The 25969-nt window shown below is 45.4% G+C and overlaps 1 protein-coding gene across 1 annotated transcript in view; it reads left to right on the top strand.

Annotated features, from left to right (window-relative positions):
* LOC144733076 (zinc-binding protein A33-like) overlaps positions 1 to 25027 on the top strand; it is a 30701-nt gene extending 5674 nt beyond the window's left edge. The window contains exons 4-7 of the mRNA XM_078614815.1: positions 18836 to 19069; positions 20110 to 20132; positions 22915 to 23027; positions 24477 to 25027. Coding sequence (XP_078470941.1) covers positions 18836 to 19069; positions 20110 to 20132; positions 22915 to 23027; positions 24477 to 25027 — 921 coding nt within the window. The remainder of the gene's footprint in view (positions 1 to 18835; positions 19070 to 20109; positions 20133 to 22914; positions 23028 to 24476) is intronic.
* Positions 25028 to 25969: the final 942 nt, after the last annotated feature.

Genomic DNA, 25969 nt, shown 5'->3' with positions numbered 1-25969 from the left:
CAAATTTCGATTTAAAGCTTTCGTGACTGCAGGGATTCATCTTCTTGGTTCTTTCGGTAAAGTCACGTAGAAGGGAAGTAATGAAATAATAAAAATAAAACATAATAAAATAAAATAATTCTCACGACGTTTCGGCTACAACGCAAGCAGCCGTCTTCAGGTGAAGAATGAGAAACTACCAAGCTAGGAGCTTATATATAAGCTGGGTTGGAGGTGGAAGAGCGCCTTAACAAAAAGAATGTGCATATGAAGAGGAATTTAGCATATTCATGGGAAATGCGTAGGAGGTGGGCGGGGGGGGGTTTCAAAGTCATATTATGCCCATGCATTATGCAGGATCAGCAGCACCAAGGGGGGGTGCAGGGAATAGCATTAACAAAGGAAAGGAATGTTAATGATATGTAGCTGCAGTTACTAAACAACCACGTAGAAAACTAAAGTATAAACTACATACAAAACTAAAGCATAAACTGCATAGCACCATCAATATACTTACTATACTCTACAATAAGCTGAGTTACTAACAGCAAGTAATACATTACAATTCTACGTCGTAAAAATTATATAATATGCTTCCATCTAAACTTTATTCTCTTACATCACACGAGCATATACCGTACTATATACTGCCATAGATAAACCCAACATTAAATGATATACTATATACTGTTTAAAGTAGGCAAGATAAACCTTCCTGACAAAGGTATTGATCTTCTTGGTTCTTTCGGTAAACTCACGTGGAATGGAACTTTCTACAAACAAACTGAGGGCACCCCAATGGGCAATGGTCACCCCAATGGGCAATGGGCTCACCCCTATCTCCGGTTGTAGCCAACGTTTTCATGGAGAAATTTGAGACTGATGCCATCAATACTGCCACTCTACGCCCGACCTTATGGAAGAGGTAGGTAGATTACACTTTTGTCATCTGGCCACATGGCCGGCCTGCTCTAGACCAATTCCTCGACCACATCAATTCCATACACCCAGCCATCAGATTCACCATGGAAGTCGAAAAAGATGGCAAGCTGCCCTTTTTGGATGTTTTAATTGAAAGGAGACCTGATGGTTCAATGAGCCACTCTGTCTACAGGAAAGCCACCCATACGGATGCTTACCTAAAACCAGATTCCCACCACCATCCATTGCAGAAGAATTCCCTCATCAAGACTCTACACCATAGAGCCCAATGCATCTCCAACCAGGAACACATTTCCAGTGAACTCAAGCACGTACGCCAAGCTCTTAAGGTTAATGGTTACTCCGACTACACAATCCGCAAAGCCATCACTCCAACCATCAAGAAGGATCCTGTTGAGGAGCCATTGAAAACCATCACCTTACCCTACATTGCGGGGGTCACAAAAAAGATCTCCAAAATCCTGATTAAACACAAGATCCAGGTCAGATTCAACACAGTACATAAAATCCGTGATCTGGTCCCGTCTGTTAAAGATGTGGTTCCAGACATACAGTACCCTGGCGTCTACAAACTAAGTTGCCTCTGTGGTAGCAGTTACATTGGAGAAACCAAACGATGTGTCTTGGACCGCATCCGTGAACATAAAGCAGACCTGAAACACGGTAGGACAAACACCTCAGCCGTGACAGATCACTGTTACAATTCAGTGGGCTCACATGACATTGACTTCTCCAAGACAGAGGTTCTCTGCAAGCCATCTGGCTATCATGAGAGATTCGTTCATGAGGCGATCCACATATACAAACACAGAGACAATTTTAACCGAGAAGATGGATTCTGGCTTAGCAATCATTGGAAGGACGTAATAAACCATTTCGATACACATTAGGGTGAGTTGAATAATACATAGTGTTATATTAAAATGTATAAAGTATAGGGTGGTTTACAGCAATACAGTATATAATTTAATGTTGGGTTTATCTATGGCAGTATATAGTACGGTATATGCTCGTGTGATGTAAGAGAATAAAGTTTAGATGGAAGCATATTATATAATTTTTACGACGTAGAATTGTAATGTATGACTTGCTGTTAGTAACTCAGCTTATTGTAGAGTATAGCAAGTATACTGATGGTGCTATGCAGTTTATGCTTTAGTTTTTTATGTAGTTTATACTTTAGTTTTCTACGTGGTTGTTTAGTAACTGCAGCTACATATCATTAACATTCCTTTCCTTTGTTAATGCTACTCCCTGCACCCCCCCCCCCCCCTTGGTGCTGCTGATCCTGCATAATGCATGGGCATAATATGACTTTGAAACCCCCCCGCCCACCTCCTACGCATTTCCCATGAATATGCTAAATTCCTCTTCATATGCACATTCTTTTTGTTAAGGCGCTCTTCCACCTCCAACCCAGCTTATATATAAGCTCCTAGCTTGGTAGTGTCTCATTCTTCACCTGAAGACGGCTGCTTGCGTTGTAGCCGAAACGTCGTGAGAATTATTTTATTTTATTATGTTTTATTTTTATTATTTTATTACTTCCCTTCTACGTGACTTTACAATAAACAAGTTGACCATCTGAATGGAAGTACTTTCGCAGTGCTGCTTCTCTGTTACGATAAAAGGAGACACTAGTGCCAGGCCTGAGTAGTCCTTTCTCTTGCAGCCTGGAAGCCAACAATTCAGCAGACTGCCTTGGCAAATACAAATCTCTAACAAGATCATTCAATTCAGGCTGACTAAACAGAGAAATTTTATCACAATCTGCATCAGATGGCGTATATTCGATCTGAGCATCATCATTATCATCTGTAGAAGCAGGTAAACTGAGGGATTCAACATCAATCTCTGGTAGCTCAGTAAATACAGGCACAGGTATTTCCTCACAGTGCTCAACTGGTCGTCTGGCAGATGGGATATCTGGGTATTGTAAGTGTTGTTTGTTTTTCTTATTGAAACATTTTACATTGACAAGGCAGAAGTAGCAGTTATACAAATGGTTTGTAGGTTCTCTCCAAACCATTGGCACACCAAACTTCAGCTTAGCATTCTTTCCTTTAGACCATGATCGCAAAGTTTCAACACAGGTTTTACAGACTTTGTGAGGAGCCCAATTTTTGTCTTGGTCTCCAAGTCGTACTTTAAAGTATGCAAGATAAACCTTCTTGACAAAGGTATTGATCTTCTTGGTTCTTTCGGTAAAACTCACGTGGAATGGAACTTTCTACAAACAAACTGAGGGCACCCCAATGGGCAATGGGCACCCCAATGGGCAATGGGCTCCCCCCTATCTCCGGTTGTAGCCAACGTTTTCATGGAGAAATTTGAGACTGATGCCATCCATACTGCCACTCTACGCCCGACCTTATGGAAGAGGTAGGTAGATTACACTTTTGTCATCTGGCCACATGGCCGGCCTGCTCTAGACCAATTCCTCGACCACATCAATTCCATACACCCAGCCATCAGATTCACCATGGAAGTCGAAAAAGATGGCAAGCTGCCCTTTTTGGATGTCCTAATTAAAAGGAGACCTGATGGTTCAATGAGCCACTCTGTCTACAGGAAAGCCACCCATACGGATGCTTACCTAAAACCAGATTCCCACCACCATCCATTCCAGAAGAATTCCCTCATCAAGACTCTATACCATAGAGCCCAATGCATCTCCGACCAGGAACACATTTCCAGTGAACTCAAGCACGTACACCAAGCTCTTAAGGCTAATGGTTACTCCGACTACACAATCCGCAAAGCCATCACTCCAACCATCAAGAAGGATCCTGTTGAGGAGCCATTGAAAACCATCACCTTACCCTACATTGCGGGGGTCACAAAAAAGATCTCCAAAATCCTGATTAAACACAAGATCCAGGTCAGATTCAACACAGTACATAAAATCCGTGATCTGGTCCCGTCTGTTAAAGATGTGGTTCCAGACATACAGTACCCTGGCGTCTACAAACTAAGTTGCCTCTGTGGTAGCAGTTACATTGGAGAAACCAAACGATGTGTCTTGGACCGCATCCGTGAACATAAAGCAGACCTGAAACACGGTAGGACAAACACCTCAGCCGTGGCAGATCACTGTTACAATTCAGTGGGCTCACATGACATTGACTTCTCCAAGACAGAGGTTCTCTGCAAGCCATCTGGCTAACATGAGAGATTCGTTCATGAGGCGATCCACATATACAAACACAGAGACAATTTCAACCGACAAGATGGATTCTGGCTCAGCAATCATTGGAAGGACGTAATAAACCATTTCGGATCTTAACTGATTGTGTTCACGTTTACGGTGACTTTCAGACCGCAGTCCACTCACTGGCATTGACTATATATCTTTTGTATTCTCCGCAGGGAATGGAGTCTTTGCTCCGCTGCAAGTCTCCTATCACCACTCTCCCATTGACATATTTCGTTGCTTCCTCTTAGTACCTTTCACGCGACAGTCAATGGTATAGTGTATAGCAGATTGTATAATAATGAATAGTATAAAAGTGGAATGTTTAATATAATGTATAAGGTAATATATAGTATCGTAATTGTATAGTGAATATACAGCAGTGTGGTATACAGTAGGGTGGGTAGAATAATACATAGTGTAATATTACAATGTATAGTCTAAGGTATAGGGTGGTGTATAGTAATGCAGTATATAATTTAATGTTGGGTTTGTCTATGGCAGTTTATAGTACGGGATAGACCCGTGTGATGTAAGAAAAAAGCTTAGCTGGAGGCATATTATATTTTTTGCGACATAGAATTGTAATGTATGACTTACTGTTAGTAAATCAGCGTATTAGTATATTGATGATAATGATGTAGTTTATATTTTAGTTTTTTACGTGGTGGTTTAGCTGCTGCAGCTCCTTACTATTAAAATTCCTTCCCTTAATTACTGCTCACCCTACTCCCTCCCTTTGATGCTGCTAATCCTACATAATGCACGGGCATAATATGACTTTGAGACCCCCCCCCACCTCCTACGCATTCCACAAGTAGTGACTAATCCCATATCTTCATTTTCCATAAATATGCTAAATTCCTCTTGATATGCAAATTCCTTTGTCAATGCACCCTTCCCCCTCTAACCCAGCTTAAATATACGCTGCCAAGCTTGGTGGTGCTCATTCAGACGCTGTCTTTCCGACAGACCTGTTCTTCACCTGAGGACGGTTGCTTGCGTTGTGGCCGAAACGTCGTGAGAATTGTATTTTATTATGTTTTATTTTTATTATTTTATTATTTCCCTTCTACGTGACTTTACTGAAAGAACCAAGAAGATGAATCCCTGCAGTCACGAAAGCTTTAAATCGAAACTTAAAGGTATTGATGTTGCGCCTTTGATTCTGCAAAGTGAAGCTGCCACAGATGTAGCAGAAGATATCTGGGTCATTACTGCATTTATTTATTCCGGATGTTGTAGCCATTGTTAGATCACGCCCTGCAGAAGAAAAATATTAAATAAATGTGGATATCTACATAAAAATATATTATAAACACACTATCCTAAAAATACAGCACCATATTTTAACACTAATGTAATAAACCTTCTTGAGACGGCTTCCGGAATCAGTCCTTTTTATTTTCAACTTCCACAGTTACACTTCACACACTCCCCGTTGCTGACAGACAACGGAAAGCGGGCAGACTCCCCGCTAAGTCCCCACCATGCACGTGGCACCCAGAGCCCCGTATGCGCGTGACTCCTGCTCTTCTCGTTCCCAAGTCTGCTCCCGACCTCTCTCTCTCTCTTAATCCCTTCGTCACGTGGTACCCCCCAGCCAATCTTCCATAGACAGCGTTGACTGTTCCCGATGGTTCCCTGTCAATCCCGGGACCACGCCTCTGATCCGGCTTCCCATTAGCTGAGGCCCCGATTGGCCAGGCCAATCACCCCTGCTAACATGCCGTGATCACGCCGAGGCCATGCTCCCTGGCTCACCCCTGATTGGCTACAAAGCGGGACCGGCAAGCCAATCCCCACGTGAACCCTCTATGGCTGTTATTACATCACCCCCCCCCCCCCCCCCCCCCCCCCCGCGGTGAAAAAAATCAGCCGTCTCGGCTGGGAAAAGGGTGATCAACCAATTCCGTAAAACATCTGATTAGGGCACCAAGGTGCATTTAACAATAGAGGGTGAAACGGCGTCCCCGCACCGAACAACACTTAAAAACAGTCACCCATGAAAAAAAAAACCCGACATACATTAGGGCGCCCCTGCAGCGCGGTAACGACAGGGAAGAGACAGCTAGACGATCAAACGTTAACGAAACGGGAGAGATTTCGATCGCGTACGCGACACGGGACCCTCTCCGCTTCCAGCGCATGGTCGCTTTGCCGCCAGATCGACAGGAGGTGGTAGGCTTGAATCAAAAGGTTGTTGGTTCTCGATCATGTCCAGGGCAGGCCCCGTTGGAGAGGGGGCAGCGGGGGCTTCCTCAGCCCTCAGAACCTGTTCATCTGTTGGAGGCACAACACAGTCCCCCTTGGGATCAACGGGCGTGGCGATCGGCGTAATCGGCCCAGCAGAACCCGGCAGGTCAGCTAGTGGGGATGAGGGACCGACACGCGTATCAACATAGGGTTTAAGTCGCGAGGAATGAACGTACCATCGACGTTTTCCGTACTGAACGCGGATAGTCTGTGAGTTCCGAATATCCACCAGCGTTACGGGCCCCCGCCACGGCCTGTGCAGTTTAGGGGATGTGCCCACCGGCACCTGGGGGCAGTGGAGCCATGCCAGGTCTCCCACTGACCAAGGCATGCGAGTACGCGATCAACGCGCATACCGTTCGTTCCTTGCCTGGGCACGGGCCGTCGCACACCTGGCAGCCTCTCGCGCCTCCGTAACTCGTTCAAGCGAGTCCCACACGTGATCAGGCAAGGAACGGGACGGTTGTTTACTCGGCTTACCCAGTTGCACATCGATGGGTGGGACGTTCTCACAGCCATACATCAAAAAAAATGGTGAGTATCCCGTGGATGCGTGTGGAACCATGCGGTATGCCACTACGACGCCTGGTATGTGCAAGTCCCAATCGGTTTGCTTTTCACTCACCGTGTGACAAAGCATAGCCGAGAGGGTACGGTTGAATCGTTCCACCATACCATCCGTTTGCCCATCAGGCAAGTGCACGGAGGAACGGGTTAGGGTTAGAACGCCTTGAGAGCGCATCAGCGTTCGCGTGATGGGCTCCCTTATGATACGTAATATGGAAGGAAAATTCCTGTAACGATTCCAACCACCGAGCCAATTGGCCTGATGGCTGGTCCAATTTCAAGGAGTATTGCAAAGCCGCATGATCAGTGCGAACGAGGAATTTCCTTCCATACAGGTACGGCCGGTACAATCGAACAAAATGCACAATCGCCAAAAGTTCCCACCTTGTCACGCAGTATCGCGTTTCCGCAGGGGACAGAACCCTGCTGCCGTACGCCACCACTCGCTCAACCCCGTCCTTACGTTGCGACAAAACGGCCCCAATGCCGATATCACTAGCATCCGTATCAAGGATGAACGGCTGTGAGAAATCTGGGTAATCGAGCGTAGGCGCCGTGGCGAGGTGATCCCGAAGTGATCGAAAATAACTTTCTTCCTCCGCTCCCCAATTAAACCTTTGATTTTTGCCCGTTAGAACGTGTAATGGTTTCGCCAATGTCGCAAAGTTCTTAACGAAGCGGCGATAATAGGAAGCGAATCCAATAAACCGCCGAACATCACCCACGGAAGTGGGTGTGGGCCACTCTCGAACACATTTGGTTTTCAGAGGGTCAGTGGACACGCCGTCCGAGCTGACAATATGACCCAAGTAACGGACGGAGTGTTGCAAAAGGTGACATTTTCTAGGCTTAAACTTCAGGTGAGCCGCCCGCATTCTTTGGAAAACCGTCTCTAGGCGTTGGAGGTGTTCCTCGAACGTGCGGCTGAAAACAATCATATCGTCCAAATATATGAGGCACGTTTCCCACTGTAGTCCAGCCAACACCAATTCCATGAGCCGTTGAAACGTCGCCGGAGCCGCATTCAAGCCCATAGGCAACCGATTGAATTCAAAGAGACCTTGCGGCGTGCAGAATGCCGTTTTGGCTTTTGACTCGTCATCGAGGGGAAGCTGCCAAAAGCCCGAGGACAGATCGAGGGTGGAAAAGAATTTAGCACCCGATAAAGCATCCAATGAGTCATCCATCCTCGGTAAAGGGTACGCGTCCGCCACCGAAATTTTGTTCAACCGGCGGAAATCAACGCAAAATCTTGTACCACCATCTTCTTTCTTAACCAGAACGACGGGCACGCCCCAAGGGCTGTTGGACGGCGAAATAATATCCGCCGCCAGCAATTCGTCTACTGCTCCACGCACGTGTTCCCTTTCCGCTGGGCTCATGCGATGAGGGTGCATACAGATGGGAGGTGTCGCACCGGTGTCAATATGGTGCGACAAAAGCGACGTGCGGCCGAGGTCCAAATCATTTTTAATATAAGTACATTTGTCGTTATTTTTCTTTTAAATCGCATCAAAATTACCAATAGATTAATCGATGTAAACTAAACGTTTGAAACCTTCGTTACAAATCTACACGCTCACAGGGAGAATATTGTGTTAAACCTTTCTTTTGATCACATAATCTTGCCCACGAATTAATTGAAGCCTTAGCCAAAAGATAAGCATCTTATCTAAGCAGACATACACTGCTGCACACCATTGTTCCAAGACATTTTCGTTAATTATATAATCTTGCCGATGCATCTATTGACGTATACTGTTGCCTTCGGGATATAATACTTTTCTTCTTATTGCCTTTCGTATGAATATCGTCGCATGCCTGTTTAAGGACTTTTCCCTATCGCCGTATATGCTCGCGTTACTCGGTGAAATTAATCAATTGTTCGGTTGCCCAGTTTAACAACATAATAATTGATGGTTAAATGTACGGATCAATGAGGGGAACTTCCCCAGTGGTATTGTGCTGATAATTCCAAGCATAAGAGTTCGCATATTAGAGTGTTCTGTTTTTGTTTAGAAATTTAAATTGCTTAACACAGAAGTGTATGAGTGGTTCCTTCCTGAGTTCATGCATAATAATCTTAATTATAAGAACTGTATCCTGCGGTGAGATTTGAATTTGGAGACCTGACTTAAAAACATTAATACATAATCAGTAAATGTTAAAGCGAGAATAATTGTATTATCCCGATTGATAATACAACCCTAGACAACGAAGCCGAGCTTAATTTAGCATAATTACATCACACTTGGATAACTTCAAACAACTCATTGTATTATCCTGATTGATAATACGACCCTAGACAACGAAGCTAAGCCTAATTATAATAACTGCATACATTAGTAATCACATACATTTGCATAATTTAATACGATTACCTCCCTGATTAGTATAATTTATGCACACAATTAGCATAATTTTTGATAATTGCATTTTTCCAATCTTCATTTAATTTTTATTATTTTTATTAATTTTTCAAGACACGACATATACAACACCCCCCCCCCCCCTTCGCACAAGAAGGGCTCACAAGTGAAGTCATCACATCTATTCCTTTTTAAATCCTTTATATTAAGTTCGCTTGCTTGCTTGCTTGCGTGCTTGCTTGCTTGCGTGCTTGCTTGCTTGCGTGCTTGCTTGCTTGCGTGCTTGCTTGCTTGCTTGCGTGCTTGCTTGCTTGCGTGCTTGCTTGCTTGCTTACGACCGTGCAAATCTTTCAGTCGTTTTTCAACCCACTTCCCGTGATCCAATCGAGCTGACATTTTCCACACCGACTCGTTGTGCGAGACAATTAATGTTCGTGAAAAAAAATTCCCAAAATGTTACACTTTTTAGGCAAAAAAAATGTATTTTACATATATTCAAATAGAACTCATTCATGGCTTTGGCTGAACGTCACAGTATAAGAGCCCAGAGCGTAACCCCTCCACAGGCCGTGGCGGAGTAGTGCAGTTGGTAGCGCCCTTGCTTCCCATGCCAAAGGTTGCGGGATCGATCCCCGCGTCCTCCACAGGCGAATATATTTTTAAATCCTTTATATTAAGTTCGCTGCCACGCATATAAAGGATTTATAGTGAAAAACTTTGTTTTTACGAGTTAAACTTATTTTAAGTGTAGTGGCATTGTTGGGCGTTATGTGCAATCGCCATTGATCCTTACATGTAGTAGCGGACATGTGTCAACAGGGGGTGGAAGATAGGCTATATGGGATGAGTCAGGCCGTTGGGCCAACGTAGCCCCACAGAGGACTGTGACCAGAGGTGTGGGGGGATGTTGTCATACTCCAGGCCCCTCTAGAGAGTTCCAGAAGGTGTGACCCCTGAACGGGTCCGGCAGTCATTGTCCACCTGAAGACCTGAAGAGCCACCCTGAAGACCTGAAGAGACGAGAACCCGAAACCCTGGCTAGGGCTGGGTTCAGAGCTTAACGGTTGTAGGGTTAGTGCTATAACCAGAGTAAGGGCACATTAGTGCGGAGGAGATACCTCCCGAGAGTATCGGGTGGAAGGGGCCATTACCCCGTTGTGTTATGTTCCCTTAGTGTTACAATAAACGTGTTGCCTCCAACAAACATCTCTCCTTCATCTTGAATCCACTACAATTAGTGTCAGAAGTGGATAAAGGATTTCTCCACAAGTCTGATTGTCGCTGGATTAAGCTAGTTGTAATTACTGTTCTGTTTACATGACAGACCTTACTAATTGGCTGTGTCGGGTGGTAGCAGGTTAAGTGACACATTTATATTTACGTGATCTAATCCGAAAAACTATATTCTGAATTATATTGGTCGCGAAAACTTAGATGTTAAACAGTTGCACGTAATTTTGCGGCCGACTGGAACGCTCTTCCTTCTGCTATTAGGAAGGCACTGGAGCCAAGTGCTTTTAAATCATCTAGATGAGTGGTTCTTAACCTGGGGAGCACACACTCCCTGGAGGTGCGAACTGCCCTTCGTTGGGGTGTGGGACATGCCAGATTTTTTTAGAAGGTAAATAATCGAAACACAAATGGTTAAAAAATACCAAAATCAAAGAACCTCGCCCAGGCAAGGGATACTCGGACACCCCCTGGAACCAATCCCGAGGGTGGTGTTCGCTGGCAAGCGCCTGGTGGCTAGGTGACCCACGTAACCCGGTTGGGTCCAGCCCGATTGGCTACATGGCGCCATCCTGTGGGCCCAGCATTCACAGGATGAAGGATGAGGGGTGGGTGAGATGTCAGCATGGCGGGGAGAGGGTTGGTCTCAAACGAACTGGACCTTGGCAATGGACACTCCCAATTTTGGGACATGGCATGTCACATCACTCGGGGAGAAGGAGCCAGAGCTGGTGGAGGAGGTGGAAAGGTACCGACGAGAGAGAGTCGGTCTTACCTCCACACACAGCATTGACATTGGAACCAAACTACTTGATCGGGGGTGGTGTCTTTCCTATTCTGGAGTAACCCCTGGTGAGTGTGGAGATACTCACAAGCCCCTGGCTAGGTGCTCTTCAGTTGGAGTTTGTCCCAGTGGAGGAGAGGTTCGCCTCAATGAGACTTCGGGTCTGTGCTTATGCATCAAATAGGAGTTCAGAGTATTTGGCTGTCTTGGAGACGGTGGGTGCAGTGCTCGACAGTACTGCCTACCAACTCCATAGTCTTACTGGGTGACTTTAATGGTTACTTGGGAAACGATCAAAATACCTGCAAAGGCATGATTGGGATGAATGCCCCTTCCTGATCTGAATCCAACTGTGAGATGTTATTGGAATTCTGTGCTAATCATCGAATTTCAATAACAAAAACCATGTTTGAACACAAGGATGCTCATAAGTGTACTTGGTACCAGAGAACCTTGGGCCGAAGGTCAATGAGTGACTTCATAGTTGTATCATCGGATCTAAGGCCATATGTTCTGGACACTCGGATGAAGAGATGAGCAGATGTGTCAACTGATCACCACCTGGTAGTAATTTGGATCTCAGACGTGGGGCAACGACATGGAAGGCCCAAATGAATAGTGCGGGTTTTCTGGGAACGTCTGGCAGAAGATCCAGTGCAGAAAGATTTCAACTTCCATCTCCGGGAAACTTCTCCTGCATCCCAGGGGAGCTGGTGGAAATTGAGTCAAAGTGGACGATGTTCAGGACCTCGATTGTGGATGCAGCTGCAAAAAGCTGTAGCCTGAATGCAGTTAATGCCTGTCCTGGTGGGAACCCTTGGATCCACTGGTGGAAACCAGTGGTGAGGGAATATTTAATGTTGAAGAAGGAGGCTTTCTGAGCTATGCTCAGAAAAAGGTTTCCCGGCTCTAATGAGAGGTACCGGCTTGCCAAGAGGGCAGCAGCTGTTGCAGTCGCTGAAGCAAAAGCCCGGGCATGGGAGTTTAGAGAGGCTATGGAGAGGGACTAACGAGCAGCCTGAAAAATATTCTGGCAAACCAATCCAACACCTTAGAAGAGGTCGACGGGACGTGGCCCAGGCTGTTTTCAGTAAGGGAGGCGTCACATTGACCTCAGCTAAGGAGATAGTCGAGAGGTGGAAGGAACACGTAGAGGAGCTCCTCAACCCAGTGGACATCCTCTCATTTCCGGAGGCAGCCATGGACACAGCTGGGGGGGGGGTCGGATCCATCATGGTCGTCGAAGTCGCTTCGGTGGTCGAGGGCCTTCGTAGCAGAAAAGCTGCTGGAGTGGACAAGATTCGCCCAGAGTTGCTGAAAGCACTCGACAGCGTAAGAGTGTCATGGTTAACACGCCTCTTCAATGTTGCATGGAAGGCGACGGGGACAGTACCTCTGGATTGGCAGACGGGGGTGGTGGTTCACATTTTTTAAAAGGAGACAAGAGGGTGTGCTCCAACTACAGAGGAATTACACTCTTCAATTTGACAAGTAAAACTTTTGCCTGAGTGCTCTAAATAAGGCTCCATCCAGGTGGTCGAGCCTCAGATTCAGGAGGAACAATATGGATTCCGTCATGGTCGTGAAACAATGGACCAGATCGTTTTCCTCTCACAGATGTATATAACCATGTTCTCCACAATGTCTTGTGGGAGGTGCTGCAGAAATATGATGTACCCGTGCTGCTTTTGTGTGCTCTCTGGTCCCTCTATTCCTGGAGTAAGAGCTCTCTCCGTATCCTCGGTGTTATATCAAAGTCGTTCACTTTGGGTGTTGGACTTTGCCAAGGGTACATCTTGTCTCCACTCCTGTTTGTGATTTTCATGGACAGGATATCAAGGCGCAGTCGAGGTATAGAGAGTATACAGTACGGGGGAATGGAGGTGGTGTCGTTGCATTTTGCAGATGATATTGTCCTATTTGCCTTGTCAGTCTGTGATCTCCAGCATGCACTTGAATGGTTTGATGCCGAGTGTGAATCTGCTGGGATGAAGATCAGCACTGCCACATCTGAAATTACGGTTCACTCCCGGGAGATGATGGATTTGTTCTCTCCAGGTGAGGGGGGAACAGATGTCCTTAGTGGAGAAGTTTAAGTACCTCAACATTTGTTTCGCGAGTCATGGTAAGTGGGAGCGGAAGATCGGCCAGCGGATCAGTGTGGCATACGCAGTGTTGCAAGCGCCATACCATTCCATGGTAGTGAAGCAGGAGCTGAGTTCTCAAACAAACCTCGCGGTTTACAGGTCGATCTACGTTCCCACCTTCACTTATGGTCATGAGCTTTGGGTAATGACTGAAAGGATGAGATCGCAGCACAAGGGGCTGAAAGTAAGTTTCTCTGCAGGGTTGCCGGGCTCACTCTCTGTGATCGGGTGTTGGGCTTGATAATCCGGGAGAGCCTCAGAGTCGAGCCGCTGCTCCTCTGGATTGAGAGGAGCCTGTTGGGGTGGTTTGGGTACCTGGTAAGGGTGCCCCCAAATAGACTGACTCGGAACTCTACTGAGAATTTTTCGATTTAAAGCTTTCGTGACTGCAGGGATTCATCTTCTTGGTTCTTTCGGTAAGGTCACGTAGGAGAGAAATAATAAAATAATAAAAATAAAACATAATAAAATACAATTCTCACGACGTTTCGGCCACAACGCAAGCAACCGTCCTCATGTGAAAAACAGGGCTGTCGGAAAGACAGCGTCTGAGATAGGGGGGAGCCCATTGCGGTGCCCTCAGTTTGTTTGTAGAAAGTTCCATTCCACGTGAAGTATGTATTGGTTAAGCAGTGTCTCACCAGGGGGGGGGGGTACCTCAGTATTCAGTCCTTGATGAACCAAGTCTTCAATGATTGCGATGGTGTCAGGTACAGGAACTTTGGTGAAAAAGGAAACCACATCAAAACTGACAAGCAGGTCGTCTGGGGACAGGGATATGCCCTTGATTGTCGATACCAGGTGAGTAGAGTTTAGTACTGCAGAGGTGGTTTTTCCAGTGAAAGGCTGCAGGATTTCAGACAAAAAACGTGCCAGTTTGTAGGTGGGGGAGTTGATAGTAGAGACAATGGGACGAAGGGGTGTATCTTCTTTATGTATCTTTGGCAAGCCATATATCTTGGTGGCCTGGCTGCAGAAGGTTTCAACGAGAACTGTTTGGTTTGATCAATTAATGCGGTTGAATCAGAAATTATTTTGTTGGTTTTAATGACGAGGCTGTTGGTGGGGTCTCTTTTTATTTTTGTATAGCTGCCATCATTGAGTAGTTCTTGAATTTTGTTGTTGTATTCTATTTTGTCCATGATGACAGTGGCATTGCCTTTGTCGGCTGAAAGGATGACAATGTCATCCCTTTTTTTTTTATTGAGCTCATTCAAAACGCTCATCTTTGCTGATGTTGCTAGCTGGCATCTTAGCGTTTTTGAGGGTTGCAGCGATTTCAGATCTTGCTATGTCTGCAGCGATGTTACCCAGACCCTTGAGAGCCACATCTAATTGGGCAATGATATCATTAACTGGTATGTGTCTAGGTGTGACTGCAAAGTTTAGCCCTTTAGCTAAAACGGATTTCAGACCATCAGAAATAGAACTGTTACTGCGATTAATTACGACTTTGTTAACGTAAAGCTTTTCGGTGTGTGGGTCCGGTCTCTTGTTGGAGAGGAGGTTGAATTTGGAAATCAAGTTGTCCTTACATTTGGTCGACAGTGGCAGCTGAAGAGGCAGTCATATTGTCTACATGTTCCCAATCCGATGTGGACATTGTTGCAGTCAATGATAAGTGTGATTTGTAGAGTGTCTTGTCTAACTGATCTAGTTCCGTGCGCGTAAGTCTGATTTTCTCTGAGATAAGAGCTAAGCTAGTTCTAGACAAAATTCGTTTCGCATTAGAAAATGTTACAGCAGCAGAGGTTAGTGTAAATGCGATTGGTATTACCTTAGAGTCGCGGCATCTCTTCAGAAAAGTGAGAGACTTGATTAGCTGACCCTTCTTATCCCGGAGTTTGTTTAATGATCTCAAAGTTATGTGGAATCCCTCCCCGTAGAGGCGGTTAAATTTCGATTTAAAGCTTTCGTGACTGCAGGGATTCTACTGGGAATGTCCCACTCGGCAATGACCCGGGCCAGCTCAGGACACGCTGGAGGGACATTGTCTGTGTCTAGTAGTGTAGTGTAAAATGTTGTAGAATACAGTGCAGTAGTGTATAGTGTAGTGAATAGTGTAGTAGTGCTGGAGTCTGTCACCAGGGAATGGGAGCGCTGGAGGGACATTGTCTGTGTCTAGTAGTGTAGTGTAAAATGTTGTAGAATACAGTGCAGTAGTGTATAGTGTAGTGAATAGTGTAGTAGTGCTGGAGTCTGTAACCAGGGAATTGGAGGTCTGGAGCACCCTACTCAACATGCAGCCGCCGTGATCCTCATCACGGCAAGCGGACATAGAAAAGAACAAACAAACAAATTAAGCACGTTCATGTAAGTACAACTACTTTGTTAAATATACATTTTTTTAATTACGATTGAGAATCAAAGGGGTGCAAGGCTTAAATAAAGGTTAAGAACCACTGATCTAGATTGAAAGCTCATTCTTTAAAATTGCTTTTTGTGTTTAGTTCGTTGTCCTTCCTCCGCTCCTCCGATTAGCGTGGTTGGCTATGTATGGTGTGAAATAAGTTCTACATCTACTCTATGAGATCTCTTTTACCAGTGGCAAAATATAGCAGTAGGTTTTACCCTTTTAAACTGATACAAAACTGACACCTTTATTCAAGGCATCATGTTTGCAATAACCACAACACAAGTAGTCAAAAAAGCAAACAAAAAGAAGCAACTCTGATAATGATAATAATATGCACTGTCCTTGAAGTTGATTGGTCCACACCCGAGACGGCTTTCTTTAGAGCCTAGTCCCCATTGGTGTTGGACCAGATGACACCAGAAGGCAGGGTAAGCATTTACTCTATGAGATCTCTTTTACCAGTGGCAAAATATAGTAGTAGGTTTTTACCCTATTATCATTATCAGAGTTGCTTCTTTTTGTTTGCTTTTTTGACTACTTGTGTTGTGGTTATTGCAAACATGATGCCTTGAATAAAGGTGTCAGTTTTGTACCAGTTTAAAAGGGTAAAAACCTACTACTATATTTTGCCACTGGTAAAAGAGATCTCATAGAGTAAATGCTTACCCCGAGCTCTCAATACTCTGATATTGCACTGTGTTTGAGTTGTACGCCTTCTGGTGTCATTAGGTCCAACACCAATGGGGACTAGGCTCTAAAGAAAGCCGTCTCGGGTGTGGACCAATCAACTTCAAGGACAGTGCATATTATTATCATTATCAGAGTTGCTTCTTTTTGTTTGCTTTTTTGATTACTTGTGTTGTGGTTATTGCAAATATGATGCCTTGAATAAAGGTGTCAGTTTTGTACCAGTTTAAAAGGGTAAAAACCTACTACTATAAGTTCTACATCCATACATTCATACAACACTTGTCTCAATGGTGCTTGATTACGGGCCACGTGCATAGCCACCACCGATATGAAGATATCAAACTGTTTCCAAACAGTGGCGCGGTTGCTATCTACAGGGTGGTCCAGATGTCATGTGATCCACATTTTATTCTGTGAGACTTAATATTTTTTTAAAGGTCTATTTAAAACATAAATGAATATGCAAAGGAAAGGAAATGTTAGGGATACATTAATTGGGGGTCACGAGACATCTGGACCACCTTGCAGTTCGTTCAATTGGTGTTAGCTCCTGAGGTCGTGACAGGTCTCTTTTTTCATACCTGTTGCTCCATGCCCCCTGCACCATTCCTGTTCTGCTGTAATGTGCACTGATGCCTACTTTATTGAGGGTGACATTGGCACGTAAAATAAAGATTGATTGATTGTGAGAATACGTATTTATAGTGGAGAAATCAGATGAGCTGTACAGCTCCTTTTCACAGATATCAGTAGTTTTCACAGATGTCAAAAGTTTGCACAGCTGTCAGTAGTATACACAGATGTCAGTAGTTTATACAGCTGTTCAGTAGTTTTCACAGATGTCAGTAGTTTTCAGATGTCGGTAGTTTTCACAGATGTCAGTAGTTTTCACGGATGTCAGTAGTGTTCACGGATTTGCAGTAGTTTTCACAGATGTTCAGTAGTTTTCACAAATGTCAATAGTTTTCACAGATGTCCGTAGTTTTCACAGATGTTCAAACCCCTTCCATTAGTTCCTGCAAGTCGCCACTCAGCCCGTGACCACCACCTCCAAGAGCTTCGCTGTCCCCCAACCGGCAAATCCTTATCAGAAATTAGATTAAGGAAACGCCCACTGTCAACGATCACCGTCTGATTGCGCCAACTAGATTACGAGAACATTTGACAGATTTACAGCCAGGGATGGAAGTCCCACTTGCTCCTCAAAAGTCCCACTATGCTCGCTCTCACTGCTTGCTGGTGCCATGTCAACGGTTGCAGGAGAGGTGTTGAGAAAATGGCTAGAGAAGCAGTTGTCCTGCCTCATTGCATGAAAGCTTTCCGTATAAACCCAATGTGCCACGGCCAGTGGCCACCCTCCAGGATCTCCATCATCTTCGACCAGTTATAACTAAAATGATGAAAAATAAAAAACAGGTTTTACCATTTCTAGAAGTAAAACAATTGGATACCTTTTACAAGGTATCAAATTTGCATTAACCACACATACTTGTGGCAAAATATGCAAACAAAGATGCTGTGATATTATAATATATGGAGTTGTCTCTGAAACTGATTGTCCTACACCAGATACAACCTTCTTTTATGGTTTTGTCTCACCAGTGTTAGACCAGAGAAATATCTAACATAGTATTAGTAACTATTTTATTGACAGAAAGGGTCAAAATTGTTATTTTTTTATTATTTTTATACTGGCAAACATGTTCCATAGATAGTTATACCTAGCCTACTCTAAATGCATTCACATATTATTGAACATATAGCCAGAACTGGCCAATACACGCATCTGACGAGTCAGCTATACCAATGCCCGCCATTCGCCAATAAGTGACGATGATGTCACCGCGGCACCTGTGCCAGGCCAGGTGCACTTTGAGGCCACGTGAAGTGTCGAAGGCTCGCTGACAAGAGGTCTTGGGACACACCCAGGTGCCATGGGTTGGCTGAGATGACTAGTAGATGCACCATCTGTAGCCACTACTGTGCCAACTTGCTGTATTTTTGCTGCCCGGCGCTCCACTTGTGAGCGTCGCTCCACTGCCCTCCTTTGTTGCTGGAGGATGACTGCTTTCAACTGCCTAGTAGTGTCCTTCACGAGCCTGCGCAGCTATACTCCACCACACGCAGTTTACCAAATACAAAATACAACAACCTGGTGAACAAACTAGTGCATTATGTTCATGACACACAGAGAGACATTTAGATATCGAGACACAGAAACGTGGAATTACAGATAGACACACAGACACATATAGGTACAGCCAGACACATACAGTAGCATGTGAGTGATTCAACAACTCATGATCATCCCCTTCTGCGTAGGAGTCTCTGCGTGGAATGAAAGCGCGGATCAGCCAAGAGTTTGAGCGGAAGAGGCAGCAGCTGAATGAGGAGGAGAGGGAGGCGCTGGAGCACGTGGACGAGGAGGGCCGCTCCGTGCTGTCCCGCATCCAGGCGAACATCGCTCTCTATGAGAACAGAGAACGCGGCCTGGAGCAGGAGATCAACGAGCTGCTAGCGGCCCTCGCAGTGAAGGACCCACTCACCTTCCTGCAGGTGACGAGACGTCTCTGCTTCCATAACTTATCAATGTCAGAAGAAAATAAACTACCCAGATAGAAGATATTCCCTTGCTTTAGCAGATCCTCAAATCATGGAAGTAAGGATTGGTTGATTAAGCAGACGTATGAAACTCCAAAACCCAGCGATCTGCAAAGTTACTCGGGGGTTACAGTAAAGAAAGTTGGTTTGTGAATCTACCTGTTCACACTCTTAACTGCTAATCTCTCACGTATATTGGGGGTTACTTTTATAATTCATTTACATCCACGTGCAAATTCCTCATCTTACAGTGGAAATGGCCAAACTTCCCAATACGGGACTAAAAAAGGGGGTTGAGACCCTGGAAGGCCTTCCTTGATAATTACGGGCGCCTAAAACTTAGATTCAAACTTATAAACTCGGCAGTAGGAGCTCGGCGCTCTGACCTATGAGCTAGCCAGCCACCACAATATTATTCTTAATTTGATATAACTATAACACGTTGTTGTGTTTCCTTATAATTCAAAACCTTATTACTGAGCTAGAAGAGTCATGTGATATGGCCCAGTGATAGCATGTTTATCACTCTTGGCAGAGGTTGCAGGGACAACCCTGATTAACACCGCAGGTGTATTAACATATAGAAAACGTGCTGTATGTGAAGCAGACTTTTAAAATTAACAAGTATATGTGATTATGCGCAAGCGTTATACTTGAAAAAAACATATACAAATGTTCAAATTACCTGAAAATTACTTAATTGGAATCTGCATCCCTCACTGCTCCAAAACACTCGAAAGGACCAGTCTGCAACCAACCGTGCTAAAAATATAGTGCGTGCTGAACCAAGTCTTTAAACCACAAGAAATTGTATTGACGCCCAAAATGCCTATCCAGTGCAGGGCACCCTATTTAATATCCAGCTATTGTTATCCTGTATCGTGATGTCAATTGATCCTGACAACAGGAGATGAGTGTGTGGAAGAAGCGGAGAAGATGTTGGTGATGAAGTGAATATTTTTTATTGACATGAGTTGCACAATTGTGTCTTTCAGGATCCCAAGTACGAGGAACTCCGGTCAGTACCAGAGAGACGTGGACCCTCATTAGTCTCTGTATCTCATGCTGTGTGTAGACTGTAGAGAGACCAGGACATTGACTATTCTGTGTATCCTGTGCTGTGTATGCAGTGAGACTAGGAATCTCATTATACTATGTTAGAATCTGGGTGGGAGTTGGGTAAATATAATTGACGTCATCACCTCACGGGAGATGAACGTTCATGCCAGCACACGGATGGCAAATTACAGAAAGTGTATGTATGTTGATCTTCTTTCGCACCGTATGTAACCAACCGTGCTAATCGTAGGTGCGTGGGAAGGACAGCACACTAAACACAAAAATCAGAATAAATTGAAGCACCCTTGTTGCTGCCATCTACCACCCACATCATGACCTCTTCGTGACCTTCATCAGGCAAGGCCTCGAGGACTTTGCTCTCAAGTGCTTCGCCATAAGTGATGGCACATGGATAAGAACCGTCACAATTGGTAATGCGACGGTAATAATTGTAAATCAGCCCCTGAAATACGAAATGGCTATCACCACCTCTGCCAGCAACCACTCACCTGGCTATAGATGTGGGGTGACTTCAACAGCCACCATATAGAAGAGGGGTACTCAGGTAATGATGAAGCTTGAGAGTCAAGATTCACTCAGCCCAATGGATAAAGAAAAAATCCGAATTATGGTTCATGTCAGCTCAATAACCGACAGCTCCACTCATTGTTTCACGAACAATTATTGGCAATTTTCAGAAGAGCCAACAATGGCCAACAATCATGACCAGTGGACAACTGATACCAGTCATAACCTCAACACGACGGCCGCGTTGGAACTTTTTGAAAGCCAACTGTAGCCCGGGCTATGAACAATAAACCGAACCTGAATTTATAACCTGATGCCAAAGCTTGGGAATTTCAATATATTGAAAACAATTATGATATATGCGAGAGGAAAAAAATCCTTATAGGGCATCGGAAAAGCTATATGCCATGTTGGCAACCAAAACCAGATCAATTCTTGAAGGAGTTCATCAGAACTGGTGACCAAGATAAGGGCACCACACTGCCAGAGTTCCTGAACTTTGCACAAAGAAAACGATGGGAAGACATCACGGCAAACGTGGACTTCACTCACTCCAGCTGCAAAGCCTGGAAGCTCCTAAACCTAGGTGCCTCAAAACAGACAGCACAGACCTCCAAACACCGCAGCAAATCCGGTGCCTTCCTATAATCTGACCTGCTCAAAGGCACCAATCGACGAGCTCATCAAATAATCTGTCTGGAAACAACTCACCATCTCCATGCGTCAACTACCACATGCAACAGATCTAACCAGGCCGTACACTGCAGCTGAAGTGGAAGCATCCTTCAGGACTGCAAAGTCCAACAAGACTCAAGGATATGGATGGGCTTTGTCCTACATTCCTAAATAATCTAGGAATATATTGACAACAATGGCTGGCAAATCTCTTCACTGTCATGCACAGGTCATGCAAAATACAAAATAAGGAATGCCAAAGTTATCGCCATTCTGAAAACCCAGAAAGCCTCAAGACTTTCCCTCAAGTTTAACACGTAGGTTTTCGTGCCCAATATCATCCATTCATCCATAGTAGAGTTTTTGTTTGGGTTAGATTGCGGAAATATATAAATGTGTCGTTAAAACCCTGCCGCCACCCTACACAGCCAACTAGTAAGGGTTGCCACGTAAACAGAACATGCCACTTCGTCACTAGTACAGCACACTGGTATGTTTGAGAGCCAAGCGACAATATTTACAATCTGAATATGACGTTTTGCCAGTAATTACAACTAGCTTCCTCAGAGGCGTAGATGTGGTGGCATTTGTGGAAAGAGTTGAGAGGTGTTCATACCTGGGCAGTGTGCTTATGATCAGCTCCAGTTTGACAGCAGAAGTAGCACTTATAATCAGTCGAGTGGCATTTATATTTTCTTCAGCTACATAGCCCTGTGTGGAATCTAACTGGTCTTTCACTCCATACGAAGCGTCGGGTCTTCTCGGCCACGGTCATGCCCTCCAATTGCTATGCTTGTGACGCGTGGACCCCTTTGGTGAAACGCCTGCCCCAGTTAGAAACATTCAGGCTGTTCTGACAATGATCCATCCTGGGTATAACCATTCTGGATTACGTGAGGAACTCACAAATCTCTGAAAAATCTGGGCACAGTCCCATCGGTGAACTCCTCCTCAAGGCAAGGCTGCTTTGGCTGGGGCATGTATGTTGCATGCCCAGCCACAGCATGCCCAAACGGGCATGGCGCAGGATTGAGAAGAGATGGGCTAATGTGGTACAGGAGAATATGGAGATGAGTGGCCTTAACGGTGTCTGGTTCCAGTGGTGTTAAGATCGGCTTCTGTACAGGAGGATCATGAAGGACGCTACTTGGCAATCCAACAATGGAGGGCAGAAGAGCGGCACTCACAACAACGAGTAGAACACCGGTGGCTAAAACACAGCAAGTCGGCACAGTAGAGGACACAGGTGGGGTTATCTGCCAGTTCTCTCAGTCAGTCACCCATGGCACCTGCTAGGTCTGTCTTGAGCCCTTATGCAAGCGAGTCTTTGATGCTTCACGTGGCCTCAAAGGGCACCTAGCTTAGCATAGGCATCGTGGTGACATCACCACTTAGTGGCCAATGTCTGCTATTGTTATTGTGGAGAGACCTTGCCCCGCATTGTTCTGTGTATCCTGTGTTCAATGTGTAGAGAGACCTGGTCCTCCATTGTTCTGAGTGTATTGTGTTGTTCTATGTGCCCTGTGTTGTGGGTACAGAAACTCAGTATCTCAGGAGACTCAAGATGACCCTGCTTCCACATTCAGCCAGCAGGAGCTCACAAAGGTCATCTCAGCAGGAGGAGTCGAGATGAGACTCCTGGCTCTCCTGTGTATGTAGAAACATTCATATGTAGCTCAAACACACACGCACAAACAGATGTGTGTAAATCACTATAACATGAGCTCTATTAACACAACACGTGGGTATGATTGAGTGAGGATGCTGTTGAAATTCTTTATGTATGAATTCATTACACGCGCACACACACACTAAGGCTAATATTCTTCAGATTAATTATTTGTAATTGAGGCTGCAAGATCCAAACTCGAACACCTTGATCATCCTTAAGGTTCAGTGTTAATAGTTGAAGCTCTCAGACTCCAAGGCACTTTTAGGATTCTGTAGTCATATTCAAAGGTTTATCAGACAGTCAGACAAAGGCTTAACCTTGGTTGATCGTGTATATCACTAAACGGACAAAAAGGTAAATTGCTCTAGAACATGTATCAATAAACCTACACATTACAATATATTACACACACACAGATGAGTGTAATTACTATTAAATGAGCTCTATTAACACTGCACGTGTGTATGATTGAGTGAGGATGCTGTTGCTATTCTGCGTATGAGTCTTTGACACACACATGTCTACCTGATATTCTTAGGATTCATTATTAGTGCTTGAGGCAGCGAGATACAGACACCTTTAGGATTATTAGGGTTCAGTGTTACAGCCTGAAGCTCTCAGAATCAATGGCAACTTTAGGTTTTATTAGGCTTTCGGTCTAGTTTCGGTTTCGGCCGAAACCAGAAATTCTGTTTTGGTCGGGCTCTATTTTTAAGTTCTCTCCTTTCATTAGAATATATAGAGCAGTTCATATTTTGATGATATCATGTGGTAATGCTCCATCACATGTTTTAAATATATTACACAGTGAATATTGAACTTAAGCTTGACTTAAAACATTTTAATCACAAATCAAATCGCAATATCTGTCAGAAAAATCGCAATTAGAGATTCTCCACAAATCGTGCAGCCCCAGCGCACAGAGCGCCCCACCTCCTGGCACCTCGCAAAGCCCCGCAGGGGCTGGGCCTGGGCAGGGCTCGCACGGGCGGCCACCAACACTCTGCCGAGCAGGTGCTACAGGCTGCGGGGCCACGTTGTGGGGCAGCCACCACCCTGCCTACCAGGTGCTACAGGCTGCAGGGCCACGTGGCGGGGCAGTGGATGGTGGGCAGACAAACGCACCGCTCTACTGTACTTCTGTGCTCTCGCCAGCTGCGCTGCCTGCCTTCGCCAACGCATGGTGACCTGCGTGGTGAAGTATGTTCAAATTTCCCTCACGACCCACTCAGGGGGAGGCCCTCATCCAGCAGTGGATTGACAAAGTGCCCGTTACATCTTATCACACCGATAGCTACGCATTACTACGTTGTATAATGATGCCTATTATGAATTGCTCTATTGTAATGGACGTGCGTGTTAGTGCACGAGGGCAATTGTTATAGTTGTGCTGTTGTTACACGGGTACTGTGATTATCGTTACTGCAGATGGACGCTCACCGACTCTGGACCCAAACTCGGCCCAGAACAACCTCCAGATTTCCTCGGATCTCAGGATGGTGACGCGGACCACTGTCTCCCAGGGTCGCCCCGATCACCCACACCGCTTTGATTGGTGGCGACAAGCCCTGTGCTCCGAGAGCTTCTCGTCGGGTCAACACTACTGGGAGGTGGACGTGGGGGGTGCGGCGGGGGGCTATGTGGTTGGAGTCGCGTACGGGGCGATCGCACGGAAAGGGAGTGGCAAAGAGTTCTGGCTGGGACAGAATGACTCATCCTGGGTTTTATATAAAGATAACAACATCTGTTCAGTGCGTCATGGTGGTGTAGATACCTCAGTGCCAGTAAGAGATCCTCCCCGGAGAGTCGGGTGTCACCTGCACTGGGAGGCGGGGCTGCTGTCGTTTTACCGCGCCGACTCCATGCAGCTGCTGTACTCCATCCACCACTCGTTTAGTCAACCGCTCTACCCCGCACTGTGGGTGTGGAGTGATGATGGTAACTCAGTGAGGATTCTGGATCTGAATCGTGCCTCCTGAGAGCACGGAGTGTGAACAGCGCAGAGAAACGGGCACAACGCACAGAGTCACACACACAAAGACACAGATCCCCCGTGTAGCCTTAACAGACTGTTGGGGCAAGTGCTGTCAGCGAGCACCTATGAGGCCGTCCATAAATGACGTCACGCACGTAGGGGGGGGGGGGGGTCAGACATTTGTGACGATGTGTGACTATGGGGGGGGGGGGGCGGTCAGAAATGTGACGTCACATCAAAATGCGCAAATTTAAATAAATATATGTATTTTTATTATTTTATTATTTCCCTTCTACGTGACTTTACCGAAAGAACCAATAAGATGAATCCCTGCAGTCACGAAAGCTTTAAATCGAAACGTTCTACTTAATTAAATCTACTTTTTTATAGACGTTTTCTCCTACAACATAAGAATGCAGCGCCACATTAAATACGCACTACAATGACAATAGTTTAAAGCGATTTGAAGCATGTTTTTTTTTTTTGGGGGGGGGGGGGGCAGAGCTTTGTAACGTCATTTGAGGGGGGGTCTAACTTTTGTGACGCCGTGTGACGAAGGGGGGGGGGGTGGTCAAAAATCGCGTGACGTCATTTATGGACGGGCCCTATGAAGACCGGCTGTCTGTGTGTGTGTCTTTGTGTGTATTTTTGTTTTGGTGCTGGCCACCCACTCCCTCGTGTGCGAGAGTGCCAGCCTTCACAGGCTCTGTTACTTGCTACGAACAACCCTTTCCCCAACAGTCTGTTAAGGCTACATAGACACACAAAGATAAAGTCGAAGATCCCCCGTATAGCCTAAGGCTACACGGGGGATCTTTGTCTTTAGTATAGGGGAAAATGTGTGTCGTGTGGGATAGAGCGGTGGTGCAGTGGTTAGCGCACTTTTGGGGGAGGGCGGGTGGAGCCAAGGTTCTCTCTGACCCCATCGTCCCTCGCACCGCGTGGC

The sequence above is a fragment of the Lampetra planeri genome, chromosome 45 (assembly GCF_965212315.1).
Source record: "Lampetra planeri chromosome 45, kcLamPlan1.2.h2, whole genome shotgun sequence".
Classification (NCBI taxonomy): domain Eukaryota; kingdom Metazoa; phylum Chordata; class Hyperoartia; order Petromyzontiformes; family Petromyzontidae; genus Lampetra; species Lampetra planeri.
Note: the sequence above shows the minus strand (reverse complement) of the source record. Positions and strands in the feature narration are given on the sequence as shown.